This window comes from Trichechus manatus, unplaced genomic scaffold (assembly GCF_000243295.1).
Source record: "Trichechus manatus latirostris isolate Lorelei unplaced genomic scaffold, TriManLat1.0 scaffold00001, whole genome shotgun sequence".
Lineage (NCBI taxonomy): Eukaryota > Metazoa > Chordata > Mammalia > Sirenia > Trichechidae > Trichechus > Trichechus manatus.
This window is the reverse complement of record NW_004443937.1, coordinates 24,874,107-24,895,931: the sequence shown is the minus strand read 5'-3', so window position 1 is coordinate 24,895,931 and position 21,825 is coordinate 24,874,107. Positions and strand designations below refer to the sequence as shown.

Here is a 21,825-nt window from a genome sequence, read left to right as displayed (position 1 = left end):
ACATTGAGAAGTGGAATTGCTAGGCTGTGAAAACTAACTAAAAGGCAATAATATTGGATTAAGGAGAAGATTCAGGTGAAATAAAACCATGTTTAGTTTGAAATGTTCCTGCTAAAATGAGAGTTATCACATAAGACTACAAAGTTCTGGACTAGAACTGTCCAATACAACTTCCTGCAATGAGGGAAATGTTCTTCATCTGCGCCTCCCATGGCAGCCACATGAACTAGAAGCAGGTCTTCCAGCCTTGTTGTTTATGTGTAATACAAAGCAGTGACCATGAGCCCTTAAGCACAGTGTGACCTTTTTAAAATAAATTGATTGCTACCTGTTCCCTACTGGCAGCCAGACAATGGCAGGTACTAAAAGTTCAAGGAAAATTAAAACCCCAAGTTAGGAAATACACGTTCACTTAATTTTTTTTGGCAATGGGAAGAAAGCCATCTGACTGAATTTTAGCAGTAGAGCTCACCCGTCACAGTCCACCATAAATGTGTTCTTTGGAGGAAACTGTTGGGTTTTGCCATCTTATGCTGTATCTGGGAAGGCAGTGCCCCCTACCACCACCTGGGTGCCTAGTGACTACCAAGGCCTCCCTGGGTGTGTGTGCGTGTGTGAGATTTCCTGTTCTGAATACAGGTATGTCTGTTCTGTGGCCCCACAGGAGGACTCTGGCTACTGGCTCTTCTGCTTACATGTGGAAACCCCCCAGCCGCAGCTCCAGTGTGAGCAGTCTGGTGAGCAGCTACCTACAGGTAATGCCAGAAAGGCTGGGATTTCCTCGCTGTAGTGTTAACCAGGTTATATCCTTGCCCCGGCAACTCACCGGTGATGTTGTCAGATACTTGTTGTTCTAACCAGAGCTGTATAACCCCTGGGTTATACCCACTATTTCCTGGAGTCTGGGTTTTTACAACCAAATATTTAGGCGCTTTTTAAATTAAATTGCTTTAAAAGCTTTTAAAGGAAGCAGTTTAACCTGATGGTTAAAAGCGATAGAGTCAAATCCTGACTCTGTCACCTACCAGCTGTGTGTTCCTGAGCAGATTACTTACCCTCATGAAGCTTCAGTTCTCTCCTCCATAAAATGGGGATAATAAAAGCCGTGCTGGCTTGGGAGGTGGTTGTGGGGATTGACTGAGGGAGAGCATGTACAGTGCTTAAGGGCTTGATATGGGGAAGTGCTTAGTAAGTGCTAGTAGGTAGGGTTAGTTTGGTTAATTTTATTAGAAATGTGCATGTATCATTATAGCTGCATGTAGTTTTGTGGGAAAGGATACTGAAATGAATCAGCCATAAAAATTAAGAATGATCCCTATCAAAAGCATTAAGTCTCTTTACCTGGAGCAACAGAGGAAGAAGGAGAGTCAGGAATAGGAGGAGAGTATGGAATGTGTGGATAGTTGCCTCTGTGAACAACTGCCTCCTTTGCCATGAGACCATAAGAACTGGATGGTGCCCAGCTACCGTTACTGAACCTTTTGATCAAAGATTCCATAGAAGAATCCTGATCAAAGGGAGAAAAATAAAGAACAAAATTTCTAATTCTCATGGGCTCTAGACTGTCTGGAGCCATGGAGGGTGAATGAACCCTAGATAATAATCTTTAAACCAAAAATGTCCCCCAAAGTCTTCTTAAAACCAAACAATAGTTTAGCTTAACTAGTGAAAAAGGCCTACCTTGAGCATTATGTTCTTTTAAGAACTATCTATATGGGATCAAATTGACAACAACAACTCTAAAGATTAGATGAGAACCTTGGGGACAGTGAGTTTATGATAACGAGGGAGGAACAACTCAGAAAAGGAGAGGGAAAATGATGGCACAAGTCAAAGAATATAATAAATGTCACTAAATTGTACATGTAGAAACTGTTGAATTGGTGTATGTTTTGTTGTGTATGTTCTCAACAACAAAATAAATAAAATTTAGAAAAAAAAAAAGAAGCATTAAGAGTAGAAAGTAGACTAATCTTTCACCTTCTTGTGGTTTAGTCATGACAGGAGTTGTAGGTCTGGTGCAGTGGGTAAACAGTAGCTTTACATATAACTTAGTTTATCGAGGAAACCCTGGTAGCATAGTGGTTAAGAGTTCAGTTGCTAACTAGAAGGTCAGCAGTTCGAATCTACCAGGTACTCCTTGGAAACTCTATGGAGCAGTTCTTCTCTGTCCTGTAGGGTCGCTATGAGTCGGAATTGACTTGATGGCAACGGGTTTGGTTTTTGTTTTTTTTTTTTTTTTAGTTTATCTAAGAACCAACACCCATTTTTTAAAATAAAGCTAAAGAAGGCTGGCACGGGAAATGTGAGTGTGAGTCTCAGTGGACCCCATGCATCTGGCACCAGGTCTTTGGAATGTACTGGTGACTTTCTTATGGCAGATGCCTTGAGCAAAGGGTTTCTAGTCCGTTGAATGATAGCTCGTCAGACTAACCTCAGATCATGTAATTATCGTATTTTTGGGTTCTGCTCTCACATTAAACTCTAAAGCTTTTCCAAGTGGCCATGGAGTTTCATCCCAAAGCCACCTGTTTTGTGTGTTTTCCTTGTCAGACTCAGGAAATGGCCTCCAGCTTTGATGTGAACAGTCCCTTAAACAATGAAGCACTGGAGGGATTTGACGAGATGCGGCTGGAGCTGGACCAGTTGGAGGTGCGGGAGAAACAGCTGCAGGAGCGAATGCAGCAGCTGGACAAAGAGAACCAGGAGCTGAGGGCAGCTGTCAGTTCGCAGGAAGAGCAGCTGCAGGTGGAGAGGGAGAAGGGGTGCGCTGCCGCTGAGGAGAATGCCCGCCTCACAAGCCTGGTAGCAGAGCTCCAGAAGCAGTGGGAGGTCACCCAGGCCACCGAGAGCACTGTGAAGGAGCTACAGAAGTGTCTGCAGGCCCTGGAGCTGGGTGTGGCAGAGAAGGAGGACTACCAGTCAGCCCTGCAGCAGCTAGAGTCCATGCTGCAGCCCCTGGCACAGGAGCTCAAGGCCACGCGGGACTCACTGGGTGAGAAGAACCAGCAGTTAGTCAGTGTCCCGGCCTGGCCAGCCAGGGCTGAGCAGAAGGCAGATATGACCCTGGGCACAATGGGACAGCAAGAGCCCATCCTCAGCGACTCAGCCTTGGTGATCCAGGAACTGGGGGCAAAGCTTCAAGCCCTAGAGGAGGAGAGCACCAGGGTCCAGGAGCTCAACAGGCATCAGAGTGCCCAGCTGGAGCAGCTAACCAAGGAGCTGCAGCTGAAGGAGGAGGCCCGGGCCAGCCTGGAGTGCATGGTGAAGGAGATAGCCCTGCTCCGGGAAGAGCTGGCTGGGAAGGGGCAGGAGGCCGCCCAGCTCCGGTGCCAGTTGCAGGAGTCGCTGGCCCACATGAGCACCCTGGAGGAGGAGTTGACAGAGGTGAGGTGCAAGGAGCAGCAGTGGCGGAAGGAAGAGGAGCTCCTGGAGCAGGAGGCCAGGTCCCTGACAAGGCAGCTACAGCTCCTGGAGACCCATCTGTCACAGGTAAGCCAGCACGTGAGCAACCTGGAGGAGCAGAAGAAGCAGCTCATTCGGGACAGAGACCACCTCAGCCAGAAGGTGGGGACACTGGAGCAGCTTGCTGGACAGCCAGACCCAGAGCTGCCCGTAGCAGGTGACAGGGGTGAGATGCTGGCTCCTTTGCACTCCTCCCTGCCAAAGACCTGTGAGAAGCCAGAGGAGGAGCAGAGGGGCCCACAGGAGGGCCAGTTCAGTGATACCACAGGCGGCCAGGAGGAGGAGCTCCAGCTGGCCAACAGGGAGCTGGAGAAGGAGCTGCAGAAGGTTGTCCAGCGCAACCAGCTCCTGGAGGGCAAACTGCAGGTCCTGCAGGCTGACTACGAAGCACTGCAGCAGCGGGAGGCAGCCATCCGGAGCTCCCTGGCCTCCCTGGAGTCGGAGCAGGCCAGCATCCGGCTCATGGGCGACCAGATGGAGGCGAGCCTCCAGGCTGTGCGGAAGGCTAAGGAGATCATGAGGGCCCGAGTGGCGGAGAAAGATGCTGCCCTGAAGAGCAAGGAGGATGAGTGCCGGCAACTGCGGGAGGAGGTGGAGCAGTGCCGGCAGCTGGCGGAGGCCCGGGACAGGGAGCTCCAGGCTCTGAAGAGCCAATGCCAACAGCAGACCCAGCTGATTCAGGCCCCCACAGCAGAGAAAGGCCAGCAGGGGCTCAGCCCACCCCAAGATGACGCATCCCGTGAGCTGGCGGCCCAGCTGGCCGTGTCTCAGGCGCAGCTGGAGATTCATCAGGGGGAAGCCCAGCGCCTGAAGTCTGAGGTGGTAGACCTCCAGGCCAAGTTCCTGGCAGCCCTGGATGACCGGGAGAAGGCGCAGAGCCAGCTGGGTGTGGCTGAGGTAGTCCTGAGGGAGCACAAGGCTCTCGTGCAGCAACTGAGGGAACAGAATGAAGCCCTCAACCGAACCCACGTCCAGGAGCTGTTGCAGTACTCAGAGCGGGAAGGGGCACTGCAGGAGGAGAGGGCTGGTGAGGCCCAGCGGAGGGCGGAGGAGCTCCGGGCCCTGCAGGAGGAGCTGACCCAGGTGAAGCAAGTCTCCGCGGAAGCCCAGCTGGAGCAGGCCGAGCTTCAGGAGCAGCTGCACCAAGCCAACACAGACACAGCTGAGCTCGGCATCCAGGTCTGCTCACTGACAGCGGAGAAGGAGCAGGTGGAGGGGGCCCTAGCCCATGCCATCCAGGAGCTCCAGGACGCCAAAGAGGCAGCCTCAAGGGAGCGAGAAGACCTGGAGCGCCAAGTGGCCGCGCTGCAGCAAGAGAAGGAGAGCTTGCAGGAGAAGCTAAAGGCAGCTGAGGAGACAGCCGGCTCACTGGCTTGCCTGCAGTCCCAGCTGGCTCAGGCCGAGCAGCGGGCCCAGGGCCTCCAGGAGACCGCGCACCAGGAGCTCGACACCCTCAAGTTCCAACTGAGCAGTGAGATCATGGACTACCAGAACAGGTTTAAGGTAATCCAGGCCTCATCATCCAGGCTCCACCTGCCTCCCTGGGGCAGGGTCCAGTGGGTTTGTGAGAGGATGCACCTTCGGCCGTGAGGCAGGTGAGGGCCCAAGAATGTCCTGGGTAGGTCTAGGCACACACCCCTTAGTCCTGTCCTGCTGTCATAGCTCGCAATGGCATCTCTCCCTGCAGGAACACATTAGGGACAAAATGTTGGAGGATGATATCTTAGCCCAGAGGTCTAAACTCATTGCAAATAAGTTTGGCCCACACAGAATTTCTTTTTAGTAGCCAACATTTAAAGAGCAGGATGTTTTACAAATAAATTCCATTTGAGGACTTCCTTTGAAGTCTCAGAAGATCTGAAAACCCTAGGTCGTCATTCCCATGTGGCAACAGTCAGTGGGTAAGGAAGGCATGCCTCCTCCAGGTTTTTCCTTACACTCATTTGTGTACTTGCCCCGCTGCTTTGAGCATGTGAGTTTGAGACCCCTGCCTCGGCGTCTAGAACCCATTGCAGAGTGCCAACAGTTCATGACTGCCTGAAGTCCTGCCCTGGGTTCGTAGTCAATGAATAACCAGCCCCTTCACGTGCATGCTGATAGCAGGCGCAGTTGTCGGGAGCTGACTCAGAGTTTTCACAAGGCCCTTGGAAGAGTTTGAGAGATCAGCAGTGGCCACGTATCTTTGATACTGCACAAAGAAAACACCCAGAAGGCTAAGAGTGAGGACATGACAGGGCCATGGGCCTTTGAGTTCCATTGCTTATCCCATGTCTGCTGGCATTGGGGTCTGTACCGTCTGAGACCCCAGCAGACCACTCCTGACCTCTTGGCCTCCTCTCTTGGGCCACTGCACCGTGCCTCCACAGATGAGCCACCCACTCCATGCCACTCCAGGTGGCTCTTTGCCAAAATTAAATTCCAAGTTTGGGGACCAGGCTAAGTCTTTTTTCTTAGTAAGTTTGGAAGGATTTTGTCATCAATAAAGCGTAAGATTTATTGAGGGGAAAAAAGAGAGCTCGATGTTTGTACCCATTTGGAGGGTCGGGCTGAGGGGTCTCAGAGCAAGGATCCCAATTTCATGATCCCCTTCTCACCCGCCCCAGGCTGCCAGTGAGGAGTGCAGAAGCCTCAGGGGCCAGCTGGAGGAACAAGGCCAGAAGCTGCAGGCTGCTGAGGAGGCTGTCAGGGAGCTGAAGGTAGGCCCAGCTGTGTGGACCAGGGGAGCGCCCTTGCTGTGAGCCGGATCAGTGCTGGCCCAGCTGCCACCTGGGCAGGGAGCCTGGTGTGCTGGCCTCCACCTGGGTCATGTCCACTCCCAGCATGTGGACCTTTCAGGGAGAGGACATCTGGTTTGGTCTTTACTGGACCATTTAAGAGGGTTCCCTGCGGAACTTCCAGTTCCCAAGCCGGAGCTATTGTCAGTTCACGTTTGTATGCACCCAGAGTTTGTATGTGACCCCCTTCCACTCCCTGGACACCTGGCTGGAGCTGCCAAATGTGTTTTTCACCTGGCCCTTGTTTCTTACGAAAAGGAAATGAGTTGTCCATCTTGCCCATCTTTTTAGGTGTTCTCTAAGTCGGTGATTCTAAACAGAGCAGGACAGGCTCGTGCAGTCTTCAGACCAGTGACCCTTCCAGTGAACGCTGTCCCCTGCCACCCCTACCCCCACCTCCAACCCCACTTTCACCTGGAGAGCCTGGTACATGCCGCTCCCTCCAGCCACCACAACCAGCTGCAGTTGGTGCTTTAGGGACACAGTCACCAATAGGAGTGTGTCACACCCGCACAAACAGAGAGCAGAGGCTCTGGGCCTCTTGACCTTGAAAAAAACAAAACCCTCTATTTAGAAGTGACCCAGCCAGATGGGGCCAATAGCATACCAGTCACTTTATGGCATCATGCAAGGGCTTCTGCAAGCTGAGTGTTTTCTTCCTGATGTCCTATCACAGGCCACCCAAGCAGACATGGGAGAGAAGCTGAGAAGCACCAGCAACCACCTTTCAGAGTGCCAGGCAGCTGTGCTGCAGAAGGATGAGGAGGGGGCTGCCCTGCGTGCAAACCTGGAAAGGTTAGTTACACCATCCACCCACACGGCCACTGGTAGAGTCTTTAAGGAAGGGGGCGTTTGGTGCACAGTCATTTAGAAAGTCAGTCAGTCAGTCATCGCGGCGTAAAGAAGTCCTCTTAGAATTAAAAACACAACACAGAAAGCACTTGAGCCCAGCACATGCCACGGAGAACCTGACAGTCTGCCAGTCGCATTCCTCCGGACAGTTCTTTATTACACTAAAGAGCCTATCTCTCCAGTCTGTTTTATCTCTGGCAGGGCATGTTACAGATCAGTAACCAACGTCATGCTTTAGAAAAATTAAAAGGAAATAAAAGTTGAGATATAACAATAATGGTAATAATAACAGCAAACATTAAAATAATGCTTAAGCATGTGCCGGGCACTATTTTATGTACTTTGCATATATATTTACCTATTTAATCCTTCCAACAATTTTGAGGAAGATATTATTTTTTATCCCCATTTTACAGATGAGTAAAATGAGACTCAGAGGAGTTAAGTAGCTTTCCCAAGGTCATGCAGCATGTAAGTGATGGTATAGTAGGATTGGCACATAGACCATTTGGCTCCAGAGTCTGTTTTCTCAACAACTACCTTAAATTACTTTGGACATGTTATCAGGAGGGGCCAGTCCCTGGAGAAGGACATCATGTTTGGTAAAGTAGAGGGTCAGCAAAAGAGAGGAGGACCCTCAAGGAGATGGGTGGACACAGTGGCTGCAACAGTGGGCTCAAGCATGGCAACGGTTGTGGGGATGGAGCAGGACTGGGCAGTGTTCCATTCTGTTGTACATAGGGTCTCTGTGAGTCGGAAATGACTCGAGGGCACCTAATGAAGACCTTAAAAAACAAGTATCGGTGGACTCACCTGGCGTCCTCCTAGCAACCTGGGGTCAACCTGATCTCCCACAGTAACCTTTGTATTTGGTGAGCAAGGAGAGTGAGGGGATTGGGTGTATGAGGGGAGTCTTGAAGACTAGAGGAGTGCATAACTAATAATGCTGAGGGGCTCCCCCACTGGGAAGGGCAAGGGGACCCCCTGTTGAGACCTGGGTGAGCCCAGAAGGATGGGAGAAGCTGGGAGTGGTAGATAATCAAGAAAATTTACCACTTCTCCACCAGGACCCAGAAGGATCTTGAAAAAGCCACGACAAAATTCCAAGAGTATTACAACAGACTTTGCGAGGAGGTGACAGACCGAGAGAGGAATGACCAGAAGATGCTTGCTGACCTGGATGACCTGAACAGAACCAAGAAGTACCTCGAGGAACGCCTGATAGAGCTGCTTAGGTGAGTGTCGGGACAAATGGCTGGCTGAAGGCTTCCCGCCACATTTAGTTTTTCTTTAATAAATGCAAACGCTGTTGAAAGGATGCTGCAAGGGAACTGGGCCCCCGTCCCCTCCACCTCTTCTGCACATACTCAGTTTGTTGTTAAGGGCCCCACATGCTTTCAGGGTCTCCTCAGACCATTTACAACCTTACTGGGGTGAATCCCACTGTTCACACCCTGTGCTTCTCTGGGTTTGTGTTTTCATTTGATACATGTACTTGTTTTCAATCTCTCTATGTGCTTAGCCATAAGAGTGACAATAAATGAGGTTTAATATCTTCAGGAATTTCTCTGTTTTCTTGTCCCCCTCTTCATGAGTCCTTTTTCCTTCCCTTCCATCCTACTTTCCCCAATACCAGCGGTCCCAAACTCCAGTGCTGGCAGGGACCAGACAGGTGCTGTAAATGTGTGGACGGCCAGCAAGGGACTGTGAGAAGCTGGAGGACACAGCCGCAGCCTGCTCCTGCCACCTGGTGCCACACAGGCATTGGGCCCAGAGGGGCCAGATTGCCTTACTTCTCAAGAGAAGGAGGAAATCTGGATTTTTTTGTGTGAAATCTTTTGTTTTTTAAAAAAGTTGGAAAGTCGTTCAAAATTTTTTTACACTTTCTCCCGTGGAAATTTTTAGAGCTACAAAAATAGAATGGTTTAATGAACACCCTTGTACCTGTCACCCAGCTTCAGCATTATTCAGCTCATGGCCAGTCTTGTTTCATCTGTACTTCCACCCATTTCCATCACCTCCGCAGGTTATTCTGAAGCAAATCCCAGACATGATAGCATTTCATCCACAAGTATTTCACTGTGTGCCTCTCCAAGACAATGACTCTTCATTTTAAAACACCACAGTATCATTACCACATTTCAAAATGAACTCTGATTCCTTAATATCATCAAGTATGTAGCCAGTTTCTAATTTTTCCAATTACCTTATAATTTTTTTTCATAGTTTGCTCGAATCAGGACCTAAATTAGATCCATACGTTGCAATTGGTGATGTTTCTTAAGATTTCTTTTAATCTGTGGGTTACCCCACCATCTCTCTAACTTATTTCTTTTCTTCTTTGCAATTTATTTTTTAAGAAGTCAGGTCATTCATCTGGTAGAGTTTCTCACAGCCTGAATTTTGCCAATTGCATCCCTGCGGTGTCATTGAACATGTTCTTCTATCCCTTGTATTTCCTGAAAATTGATAGTTAGAACTAAGGTTCTCAACTCTGGCTGCACATTAGGGTATCTTGAGGCGCTTTTTAAAAAATACCCACTAAATCAGAATTTCTAGGAGTGGGGTCCAAGGCATCAGTGAGCCAGAGTAGAGAACCACTGCTTTCCTAACGGCTTGCGCAGACTTGGGCTCCATATTTTGGCAAGAACCCTTCAAAGAGTTGATTGATAGTATTGGCTGTTTCCTTTGGGAGACACTTAGCATCTGGCTGGCCCCCTCTTTATGATGTTAGCAGCCATGGATAAGCAGTGCCTAGATCTGCTAATTCATTGTTGTTGTTGTGTGCCATTGAGTTGATTCAAACTGATAGCAACCCTATATGACAGAGTGGAATGGCCCCATAGGGTTTCCTAGGCTGTAATCTTTATAGGAACGGATCATCACACCTTTTCTCCTGAGAGCTACTGAGTGGGATCAAACCGTTGACCTTCAGGTTAGCAGCCAAACATTTAACCATCGTACCTTAAGGGCTCCTTACTAATTAGGGATTGCAAAATGACAATATCAAAATTATAACAGATTTGGAACTTTAAAAACTCTGCTTGCACGTCATCAATTTTGCAAACTTGGAACTTATGGCACTCGTGACCTCTGAGCTCAGACCTCCTCCTGTGGTGTGTGAGGAAAACCCTAGGTGCTGTGAGCATTCCCACATTCCCAGGGTGTGTGCGCCTGACCTTCTGGGGCAGAAAGGATGGAAGCTGTGGACCAGCTGGGAGAATGGAGCTGGTCCAAAGAAGAAGTCTTCATGCTTCCTGACAACTTTAAGTGTCCTTGAAAAGACCAATCAATCTGTATTCTGGCTGTTTTATTTAAGGGGAGGGGTCTTTGGTTGATTCAAAGTCCCTGGCCAGTGATGGAGCCAGTTTCCCTCAGGCCCTAAGTAGCTCTGGTGCTACATCTTCAGTGGCTGGTGTGCTACTAGGGCCACATCAGCCCTCAGAGCATGTTGGCTAGGATTCCATCCGGGAAAGAACTAAACCTTTCCACATCAGAAACCGGAAGCCACAAGATGACATTAGCAGCACTAGGAAGGCTCTGTACACATTAGCTCTGGTACATCATGCATTTTCAGACGCCATCAGACGTTTCTGAAAAGCCTCATACCTCTTCCATCTGGCTCCCTGGAGTGACCTTACCATCTAAGATGGACATCTGATCAGATTTTCAGGCTGAGAAATCCTTGCTCTTCTCCAATGATTAGTTATTACCTGAACAAACCCTAAAAATATAAAGGACCCCCAACACAGGTACGATTTGGACGGGGGCACATTTGTGATCCTTGGACTTACAGCACGTAGACTTCATGATGGCGCGCTACAGCTTAAGCTTGCTAGTAATGTGCACTGTCAGCTAGTGACCTTTGTCCCTGGTAGAAGCTCTCTGCAGTTGACAGAGCCCTTTATGTACATCACGGGCCTCATTTGTGCATTCACTGGGTCCCACAGCTACTCATCAAAGCACATGTTGGTTAAGAACCTGCAGGTTGGGAGGACCCTGCCAAATCTGGGGATGTTGTAGAGGAACACAGGGGATCTAGGGTGGGAGGTGTTTCCAAGGTAAAGGTGAGTTTTCCTTCTGAGTTGGCAAATTTGGAATCAGTCTTCTTAAATGAATCAGGGACAGTTCTCTTGTTTTCATGGATTCTTTCTTCTTTCTTTCTAATGTGGTTTTGTCCCAGGGACAAGGATGCTCTCTGGCAGAAGTCAGATGCCCTCGAATTCCAACAGAAGCTCAGCACGGAGGAGAGGTGGCTCGGGGACACGGAGGCGAGCCACTGCCTTGACTGTAAGAGGGAGTTCAGCTGGATGGTGCGGCGGCACCACTGCAGGTCAGCGGGCAGCTCTGGCATCTGTAAATGGCTCTGAATGAGGAATCGTGATAGGCACTGGCGCCCTGGCTGGCTCTCTGGGAAAAAGCACGCTGCTTTTTGGTTTTAAGGGAACAGACAAGAAGGCTGTATTGGTCAGGGTCCTAGCAGGACACAGAGGGCTCTGAAAAGGTGCTTAATAAAGAGGTATGGGTGGGGCTGAGGGGACTGACAAAGGCTGTGTAGCACCTGGAGATCAGCAGCCCTTCGGCCATCTCTCAGCCTGTGGGGACTGCAGGGAAAATGGCATTGCAGGAACGCAGCGAGAGCTGGTGCTGAGGCTTCGTTAGAGGAACACAGGCAGAGCAAAGGCCCTGCTAGGGCACAGAGAAGGGTGGGTGAAAGTGACTCGGGGTGGGGAGGGTGGAGAATGGTCAGTGCAGGTCTGTGAGGGTTGTGGTCTCCTCTGAGACACCTACAGCTCTGTGTCAGGGAAGGTGGGCTTGGCCACACACTTCCTCTGCCTACCTCCAAGGACCTTAGAAAATAAAACATTCTTCTACTAATGTTACTGAGATGGCTTTGTACGAATCTTATAAAGTGAGCCTTCAGGCCACACTCTAAAGTGGAACAAAGCCAGGTCTGATAAGAGCCATGTGGCATCCAGAGCCCAGTACAGAGCTCTGCGGATCTGGTCACAGCACACGATGCCCACAGTGCATCATCCTCATGGCCCGCGTTTGTTTCGTTCCCAGGATATGTGGCCGCATCTTCTGTTACTACTGCTGCAACAACTACGTCGTGACCAAGCACAGTGGCAAGAAGGAGCGCTGCTGCCGGGCCTGCTTCTGGAAGCTTAGTGAGGGCCGCAGCTCCCCTGACAGCACTGGCTCGGGCAACAGCCAGGGAGAGCCCGGCCCCGTATTACCACCAGCCCAGGCTGGGCACCAGGCCACCGGAGGCCAAGGTCAGGCTCCTGCTGCTGCCCATAGTGTTCTCTGGGTGCTACTTCCCCATCTTCTTGTGGCTAGTTAGCTTAATTCAACGTTTTCCAAACTTAAGCACTAAAGAGGTTCTAAAAGTATATTACCACCAGTTTGAGACTTTCTTTTTGATGCAATTAGGATTGAAAGAGAATTGAAAAAAAGAGTGACTTTCTCATGGTATGATTCAGTGTTATTTAACGTGAGGTCTGTGTACCTCTTAACTCATGTACCACCACTGGAACACATGCCACACTTTGGAAGATGCTGTTTACCGGAATCTCAGCCCTGGTATCCAACCCTCTCTCCCAGAGGAAAGCCAGGAGTTGTGTCTAGAACGTCCTCTACTCTCTCCCTGCAGCTCACAACTGTCTCATAATTGCCCAAGGAGGATGTACTCTCTTGTGTGCCCTCCCACTTGGACCAGTAAAAGGAAGCAGGATTTGGTTCATGCTGCCTCTGCCCTGAGCACAGCCTAGCAGATCAGCCCAGGCAGCCCACTTGGATATAGAGATGTAGAAAACCAGAGGGGCAGAGCTGAGATGGCAGGGGTAGAAGTGGGTCTCATCTCTGTCTCCATAAGCTGGTCCCTAAAGACTTCTCCTTGACCTCTGCCTGGATCCAGGCCAGCCCGCTTTTTAGAAATATTATTAGTTCCTATTTTGCTTAACTGGATCATCAGGAAGGTTGGGAGACCCCATTATTTTTAGCAGGTACAAAGAACTGCTTAGGGAGAGGGATGTACTTTGTACAGCATTTTGTGCTTATTTTACCATCCTTATAGCTTCAAATCTTTTTGCCCATTTTTTAATTTTTTTCTTATTGAGTTTTGAGATTTATTGATGTATTCTGGATACAAGTTCTTTATCAGATACGTGTTTTACAGTTATTTTCTTTGAAGCGATAGCTTGTCTCCCTATTTTTTTCCAAAGAGCTGAAGTGCCTTTTCAATGGCAGAAGTTTATAATTTTGATGAAGTCCAATTTACCAATTTACCAATTTTTTCTCTTATGGATCAATTTTTTCTTCTCTTTTGGTGTCATATCTCTTTTTGCCTAACCCAAGGGCTCAAAGATCTTCTGTTTTCTCCTAAAAGTTTTATAGTTTTAGGTTATATACTTAAGTCTATGATCCATTTTGAGTTAATTTTTGTATATGATGCAAGGTATGAGTAGAGATTCATTTTTTTGCATATGGTTGTCCAATTGTTGTAACACCATTGGTTGAAAAGTATTTTCCATTGAATTGCTTTCGCACCTTTGTTTATATTTGGACTGTATTGCATTCTGTTTATCTATGTGCCTATTCTTTTGCCGCCACCACACATAGTTTTATAGGAAGTCTTAAAGTCAGGCAGAGCGAGTCCTTCAACTTTGTTCTTTTTCAAAGTTTTGGCTATTCTAGGTCCTTTCCTTTCCATAAAAATTTTAGAATCCATTTGTCAATTTCTACAAAAAATCCTGGTGAGATTTTGATTTTGATTGTGTTGAATCTCTAGATCAGTTTAGGGAGAATTGACCCCTTAATAGTATCAAGTCTTCCAATCCATGAATATGGTATATTTCCATTTATATGAGTCATTTTTTATTTCTCTCAGTAGACAGTGTTTTGAATCCCTATTACCCACTTCCCCTTCCCTCCTTTTCCTCCTTTCTTCCCTCTGCCAGCCTCAGAAGGCAGGTTCAGGAGTGTGGCTGAGTCCATGGAAAGAAACCAATCCCTGGCCCCCTTTCCATCCCCTTCCTCAAGCCCTCCATTATGTAGACTTCAGACAGAAGGAAGAGCGTTCCTTCTAAAGCACGGTCTGTCCCAGTCACCATCTAGCAGGGCCAGCTGGGAATTTATAGCTCACATGAACTGTTATTGCTAGGCGGCCCAGGAACCCTTGCCGCTGACTCACTTGTGGGTATTCAGTGGTAACAGAGGGTAGCATCGTGCCAAAGTCCCTTGTTTCGGTTTCTTACATTTCCTGCCTCCTCATTTCTTTCATTTACTTGGTTTGCCTCATATTTTCCTGCCATCATATTTTCCATGACGTGTGCAAGAGGGTGCTTGTGGGTGGTGACTGCACAGGAGCACCCATGTGACTAGTCCTCCTACTGAGAGGCCCACGGAGTTGGATGCAAGTCCCCTGGTCAGAGCATGATGCCATCTGCAAGTCCTCGAGCAGAGGGAGGTTTTTTCCCATCCACCAGTGGATTGGGGTGAAATGCAAGTCAGACGGAATTTTGCTCCCAAAGAGGCACGAATAAGTACTGCCTGTGTCTTAAGGAGCAAGGAATCAGTGGCACCGAGTGTGTTTTCTTTTTTGTTAGGTCTTTCCTGATAATGTTGCGATAGGTTCTTTCCTTTTAAGTAAAGGACCTCAGAGAATGCGTAAGAAGGTCAAACCTCTCCAAAGTCCTGACTTTGAGAAGCCTCTTAAGTCGTACATTTTGGTTTCATCTGTGGTCTCCTCTTCTGCTTTTCTGGAGTATCCCAACAGCCATTTCTCTCACATCTGCACAGAATAGCTGTCAGTTGAATGGGCATTTAACATGTGTCCGGCGGGCTTGCTCTGCACAGCTGCACTCCTCACTTTCCCAAGGGCCCCTCCCCATCCCGGGCATAATGGTGTGTGTCTCTTCTCTCTTGATCTCCTTTGTGGCCCGCATGCAAACACAGACTGCAGGCCGCCAGACGATGCCGTATTTGACATCATCACGGATGAGGAATTGTGCCAGATTCAGGAGTCCGGCTCCTCCTTGCCTGAAACACCCACTGAAGCAGATTCTCTGGACCCAAACTCAGCTGAACAGTGAGTAGACATCACCTCCATTTCCTGCGTGCTGATGAAGTGCCCGGCCCATGTGCTTTCTTATCAAAGGACCAGTCGCAGGCTTGGCTGTCTTTGCCTAAGGGAGGGTGCCTCAAGACAAGTCTTCGGGACAGGATGGCCCTGGGAAGTGCCCCAGGGTTCGGGAGCTCCCATGCATGGTCAGTGCTGAGCCTTGTCATTTCCTGGGACGCGTCAGTGGTCTCCCTGACGGCAGCATCCCCAGGAAGGCCTGTCTTCCTGGGCTTGGGCAACCCTTGCCATGCTGCCCTTGGCCATGCTCAGAGCAGCATGCTGTTCTTTAAAAACCATGTTCATCTTTGGGAACCACCAGACAGGCGTGGTAATGACGCCACGGGAAAGGAAGTTTGGATTTAGTTCAGTTGTCTCAGGCAGTTGTGTTTTCTAAGAGTTCGCTTTAGCACCACATAAGCCCTCCCAAAGCCCCATAGTTCTAAAAGCAATAAAAAATACGGGCAGGTCTGTTACCCTGAGGTCGGCTTTCCACTCACCCAGCTGCACTGTGCCCCAGCATGGTATCGTGACGCTGCTGTCAGTCATGACCCTGACCCGCTGACCTGACTGCTCTGTGAATTGACAGCGTCAGCAAAAAGGCGTCCTTGAGCTACTGTTCTCCCTTGGCTCTCTCATTTTTCTGGTGTATTTGTTTTCCAACAAGGTTTTTGAGGAGTTTTGCAAGGACAGTTTTTTTTTAAAAAAAGACAAAATAAACTGCACAAAGTGCCACCATATCAAATGTCAGGAGTTTATGCCAGGGGACCCATAGGAAAAGGCCAAGTTTCCCTCCACAGCAGCCTCACTTGGTATTTCTCAACCCCTGGTGGCTGCCTTAGATGCAGTTTCTACAGCAAAGCATTGGGTGTTGAGAAGCTCAAGGAAGAATCGACGTGGCTCCCAGATCCCAGACGTTGCTTGACCCACTTTCACTCCCGCTTAGGAGTTTTGTGATGTTCTTGCTGACTCAAGTTGAGATCTTCCTGCTCAGAATTCCAAGTAGGGCCAGGATTGGTCCGTTGATGGTAGTATCCAAGATTTCTGCTGTGTGGGAGATGTATTTAATCTTCATAAGGCTCTCAGCATAGGCAACTTTAGGCCAACGTGTATCTCTCCACACTCCTCAGTTCTCTGACTAGAACGTGACTAAACCCTCCATGTTGTAGCCTCATGGATAAAGCCAACCTGGTCACACAGCCCAAGACAGCCCCTGCTCACTGTTGCTTTCCTTTTCCTCCCTGGAACACCCTCCCCTGAAGCGCTCCCTGACCCTGTGGGCCTGAGACCTTTTCCCCAGCCCCTATGGCCCAGTGGGCCCGGAGCGTGTTCTGCTCCGTTAGCACTGAGTGCACTCTGCCATCATCACCTGGCACCTCCTTACTGACCCTGACTCACCTCCCAGCAGATGGGTAGGTGGTCAGGTGAGCAGGACCAGGAGACTCAGTCCTATGGGGACTACCTTTGGCTTGCAAGCATCTCCTGTAGCCTGTGCAAGAAAGTGACCACCCTGTAGCTCCCTCGGTCCTCATCTTTCCCTTCCTCTTCCGCTTTCCCAGTAGGGACAAAAACAGAAGGCACTCTGACTGCTGACACAAAATGTGTTTTCAGCTGTGGGAAATCAGGAACCATTCCAGGGAAAGGAAACTACCAGTTTGCAGGCCCATGGGTTCCAGGGCGGATCTGGGACTGGTGGTTGGAAACCCACAGTCCCCTGAGCTTCATCTGTTTGGGTGAAGAGCAAACCTCCAAGTCAGGTAGACCTGCATTGTCAGACATCTTTGTGCCTTGGGTAGAGATAAATCCAAGCATCCTTGGTAGCTTTTTCTTTATTGCTTTTTATATATTTTTTTTTTTTTAAGTTTAAGACCCAATGCAAAAAGCCAGGAGTCTAAGAAGGTGGGGGAGATACAGACTCCTGGATTTGTAAAAGCATCCCTGATGGGAAACTTAGAGAAAAAAAGGAAACCCAAGGCAAGACACCATCCAGAAGGGATTAAACAGCCTGTTAAGTCCAAATCCATTAACACTGCTTGGAAGTAGCACTGTTGAAAGAAGCTCTTGCTGATTACCTTCCTGTACCAGTTACTTTTACACATGACCTCACTTAGTCCCCTTGTAGCACTTCAGGGAGTAGGGATTATTATCCCTAGTTTACAGGTAAAGAAACGGAAGCCTTGGGAGACCAGATAACTTGCTGAAGATTATGTGTCCATAAGTGTCAGGCTCGGCTTTGAACCCAGCACTGCTCCCTCCAGTCCACAGGCTTGAGATTTTGAAGAGTTCAGCTCTTGTGCAGGTCCCCATTTCCCCATGTGACTGTCAGAAACCTGCCCATCTTGCTCTGCCCCATGTCTACTTCTCCCACACATACACTCCTTAGGGCTAAGGAAGCTGCTTGCCTTGCCCTTCCAGTAAGTGATGGGACAGGAAGAAGTCCCAAAGTCCAGCCTTGCAGGGAGACCTGGCAGGATGCTCTGGACTCCCTAAGTGACCTCCCCATGGCCCCCAGGGCATGGCTCAGAGCCAGAACAGTGGTGGGAAGCAGGAACACCTCTCATAAAATGATGATATTCAGAATCCTTCAGACACGCCAACAAACACCCTGTCTCTTAGTCATCCAGGCCCACCCTCAGCCATCTCTGTTGACCATCTGTTCTCAGGACTGAGGTGGCAGGCAGAGAAGGAAACCAGACTCTTGTCAGCTGGTGAATCGGGCCAGGAGGTAGGACAGGGACTGGGAGGGACACTGGGCTTTGGCGCCCCTTGGCCTCTGCTCATCCTCCACCCAGTCATGGCCTCCTCAAGGCCTGTCCTCCCCCCTGGTTACCTGATGAGCAGCCTGTATCGCAGTGAAGAGCTTGTGCTCCAGAATCAGACACATCTGGTGAGAATCCCTGTCTTCCACCTCTGGTTTTCATGGCTTCAGCCACTGCAGTCTCCCTGAACTCAGTTCCCTCATCAGTACAGAAGAAACAGGGAAAGCACCCACCCCCTAGCGTTGTCAGATTAAACAAGAATGATGTGGACTAACACACTGAACCCAGTGCCTGGCCCCTGGGAAGCCTTCTGTGGAGGGGCCTTGTTTTCACAATTATTTGACCCTGAGTTGTGATGCCAGGCAGCTGAGCCACCCACTCAGCTGATCTACTGCTTCATGCCCCAGTACTTGCACCTGATACCCCATAGTCTTCTCAAGGAAGTAGATTGCTGGATGGTACTGAGTGAGCTTAAACAAACCCACAGAGTCTGTCCCTGAGCCCACAGAACATCCTTCGCCGGTCATTGCATTAGAGCCGGTGATTCGTGGACAGAGTGCTTTGGGGGACCTGTGGTTGATTTGTCGCCAGCCAGGAGATTGACACCTCATATCTCAGAAACAAAACAAAAACAGGATATGGTGAGAATGGTTAAGGCTAGAAAGCCACCTTGCTCATGGGTTGGCCTACAGAGTTGGCAGGTGCCCGGTGGCTTGTCAGCTGCATTAAACCTTTCTGTAGCCAATATTTAGGGGTGGAGTAGAGCCTTCACTGGGGTCGTAAGCCCCAGCTCTGCTGTGTGAGCTCTGGCAGGTGTTAATCTCTCTGAACTAGCTTCCTCACCTGAAAATGTGGACAGTAATGCCAGCCCTCCTTCAGAACAGCGTTGTGAGTTTACCATGGGCCACGAGGGACTAGGTACCTGGAAGGGGTGATGCCCTGAGATCCCCTTGCAGGGGAAGGCTGGAGTGACCGCCTGACCACTCCTGGGCCCGTGCCCTTTGCTCTGACTCCACCCCTCCAGTAGGGGTAGCTTCAGGCTTTTCTCACCTGTGGACTCATCCTTTCAATCCACAACACCCACTAAGAACACCTGGGCTTTAGGCTCCCCAGTGGCCCCTGATCCATGTCTCCCTGTGTTCATCACATCTTATATGACCCAGACCATCTGTGGCACCTGCTGTATCTCTGTTGGGAAGGAATGTGTTTTTCCTCTCAGACCATGCCCAAAGCAGTCTGGACCCAACTAGGGCCACAGCCGGCCTGGACTGTCCTCTCCCTGCCCCCAGACCTTTCCTGTCATGCACTGGTGTGTGTGAGCAGAGGGGAGAGTCAAGGGGAGGAGAAGAGCAGGTCTGAGGATGAGACCTGACTCTGCCCCGCACCTCACCTCAGTTTCATCATCTGTAAAATAGAGATTGTAAAAACAGTGTCTTCTGTTCCTTGGGGCTGATGATATGGATTGAATGAGGTCAAGACCACAAAAGCTGTCTGTAACCTGCAGAGTGCTGTACCAGTGTTCATTGCCAGCAATGGTGTGTATCCAGAGGAGGGTTTGGAAAAATGGTATCTGCACCTGAGTGTAGCAGTTAGGGGCCCAAGAAATGTGGGACCAATGAGCAACGGAGGAGGCAAGGGAATATTCTGCTGCTATGCTCTTCTTGGGAAAGAGCAGGCAGGGCTTTCCTAAGCCATGGAAGAGCCAGGGCAAAGCCTTTGACAGCCTGAAGAGAGGACATACAAAATAGGCCTGCAGTGGGGCATGCCCCAACAGACAACTTGCATCCCATTTGATTTCTTCAGCCAGGTAGGTACCTGGTGAGGGAAAACCTACTGGTCCCAGCAGCTGCCTCTCTGTTGCCGTGGCCAGATAGGCCCCAAGCTGGGCCCTCGGTGTGTACTGTCCTTTCCTCACAAGCACCGCGGGAGGGCAGCCGTCATTAGCCTGTGGTATGATGGTAAATGGGCGTCTTGGGGGGCTGAGTAATTTGCTCAGAGACACAGAGATGGAGCTGTTACTGACCTTTCCCACCACACCACAATGCTCAGCCACATGTGCAGATGCCGCAGGCCCTGTCTCCCCAACTCTTGGCTTCTTCCTTCCCTGGTTAGGGCCTCTGCCTCGTGGGCTAGGACACTGTCAGGGAAGCCAGGAACTGGTGGCCCTCCGTCAGAAGTGCTCAACATTAAGACGAATCCACAAAGGCGGGATGACAGAAGCCCCACCTCCAAAGCCAATTAAAAGAGGGTAAACGTCAGCCTTGCTACCAGGAAAAGGGCAGATTTTGTTGTTTGAGGAAGCTCTTGGTGGTTCATGTGGTTCGAGTGCAGTAAAGGAGCTCCTCTTGTGGGTGCTTTTAGGTGCATTTATGATGCAGTAGGTAGGATTGGGTGGGCTACAAGGCCCTCCCTGTGCTCAGCTGGACCAGGGTGCATGCAGTATGGCACAGACATCAGAAGGCATGAAGCCAATCCTCCCTCACCCCGCTGACCACAGGGAGTGAGATAGAGGCCTTCCATTTTGTGTCACTTGTCCTTACAAGTCATAATAAAAACCACTGCCATTTTTTGGAGCCCTTCTACCCCCAAATGCAAACTGTTTTGCATGTATTATCTCAAGTCATCTTCACACCAACCCTGAGAAGTGGTTGCTGTTAATGATCCGTATTTCACCAAAAAGAAAAGAAACAGAGGTGGTCAGAGACTAGACGACTTGCCCATGGTCTTACCAACTGGTCAGTGGCAGAGCTAGGGTTCAACTCAGGTCTGTCCGAGCCCCAGTAGCACACTGCTAAGCCAGTTCTGGCCCACCTCCTCGTGCACTCTATTTAAATGTTGTCAAGTGATTCTCCCTGTTTCACTGAATGATTTTGCAATGCATGAGCCCCAAAGATATCTTTAAGCCTGTTGAGCAGACTGCCAGGATCTAATAAAACGCATAAAAGTCTGATATTTAAAACTGTGCATACACTGTGACCACATTATAGGTCGAAAACAAATGCACTACACATTTTAGACAGGAGGTTGGAAGCCACAGTGAAGAAGCTGGGTTGTTATCACTGGTATATTCCATTTCCTTGATAGAGCAGTACCCTGAAAGGTTACAGTTTTAACTTATTTCCTGCGCTCTAAGCTCGGAACCATTTTGCATGTGTTCTGAGCATAACAAAATAGAATGCACCTAAGGATAAGAGTAGTTTGGAGACTTTAAAAGGGTTTTAGTTTCTCAGTCATGAAAATCATATGCTATTTAATGTATGTATATACACATGTGTGTTTGTGTGTGTGTGGCAAGCGTTGGATAATTGAGTTTTTAAATGAGCAAACCCACCAAAGAATCCCTTTCAGAAATGCTTAGATTCTTGACAGTTGTCAACTCTGCTTTGCACATTTTTCAAGCATTCCATGGACCACTGGCATTCTCAGTGAACTCTGATTTTTTTGGCTCATTCACACTCCCTGGTGCTAGTCCTTCCAGGAGTAAACAAAGAGAATATAAACATCTCCCTGTGTAAAAGTCAAACCTCTGATCATTAGCCATTAGAGAAACGCAAATCAGAACTACAACGAGATACCATCTCACCCCAACAAGGCTAGCATTAATCCAAAAAACACAAAATAATAAATGTTTGAGAGGTTGTGGAGAGACTGGAACACTTATACACTGTTGGTGGGAATGTAAAATGGTACAACCACTTTGGAAATAGATTTGGCGCTTCCTTAAAAAGCTAGAAATAGAAGTACTATACGATCCAGCAATCTCACTCCTCGGAATATATCCTAGAAAAATAAGAGCCATCACATGAATAGATATATGCACACCCATGATCATTGCAGCATTGTTCACAATAGC

At 49.0% G+C, this 21,825-nt stretch overlaps 1 protein-coding gene across 1 annotated transcript in view; it reads left to right on the top strand.

Annotated features, from left to right (window-relative positions):
- Positions 1-21,825, top strand: part of FYCO1 (FYVE and coiled-coil domain autophagy adaptor 1) — an 87,808-nt gene that overhangs the window by 33,006 nt on the left and 32,977 nt on the right. Inside the window, exons 7-14 of the mRNA XM_023726315.1 lie at positions 665-755; positions 2,554-4,968; positions 6,069-6,161; positions 6,916-7,034; positions 8,159-8,326; positions 11,275-11,424; positions 12,159-12,370; positions 15,051-15,183. Coding sequence (XP_023582083.1) covers positions 665-755; positions 2,554-4,968; positions 6,069-6,161; positions 6,916-7,034; positions 8,159-8,326; positions 11,275-11,424; positions 12,159-12,370; positions 15,051-15,183 — 3,381 coding nt within the window. The remainder of the gene's footprint in view (positions 1-664; positions 756-2,553; positions 4,969-6,068; positions 6,162-6,915; positions 7,035-8,158; positions 8,327-11,274; positions 11,425-12,158; positions 12,371-15,050; positions 15,184-21,825) is intronic.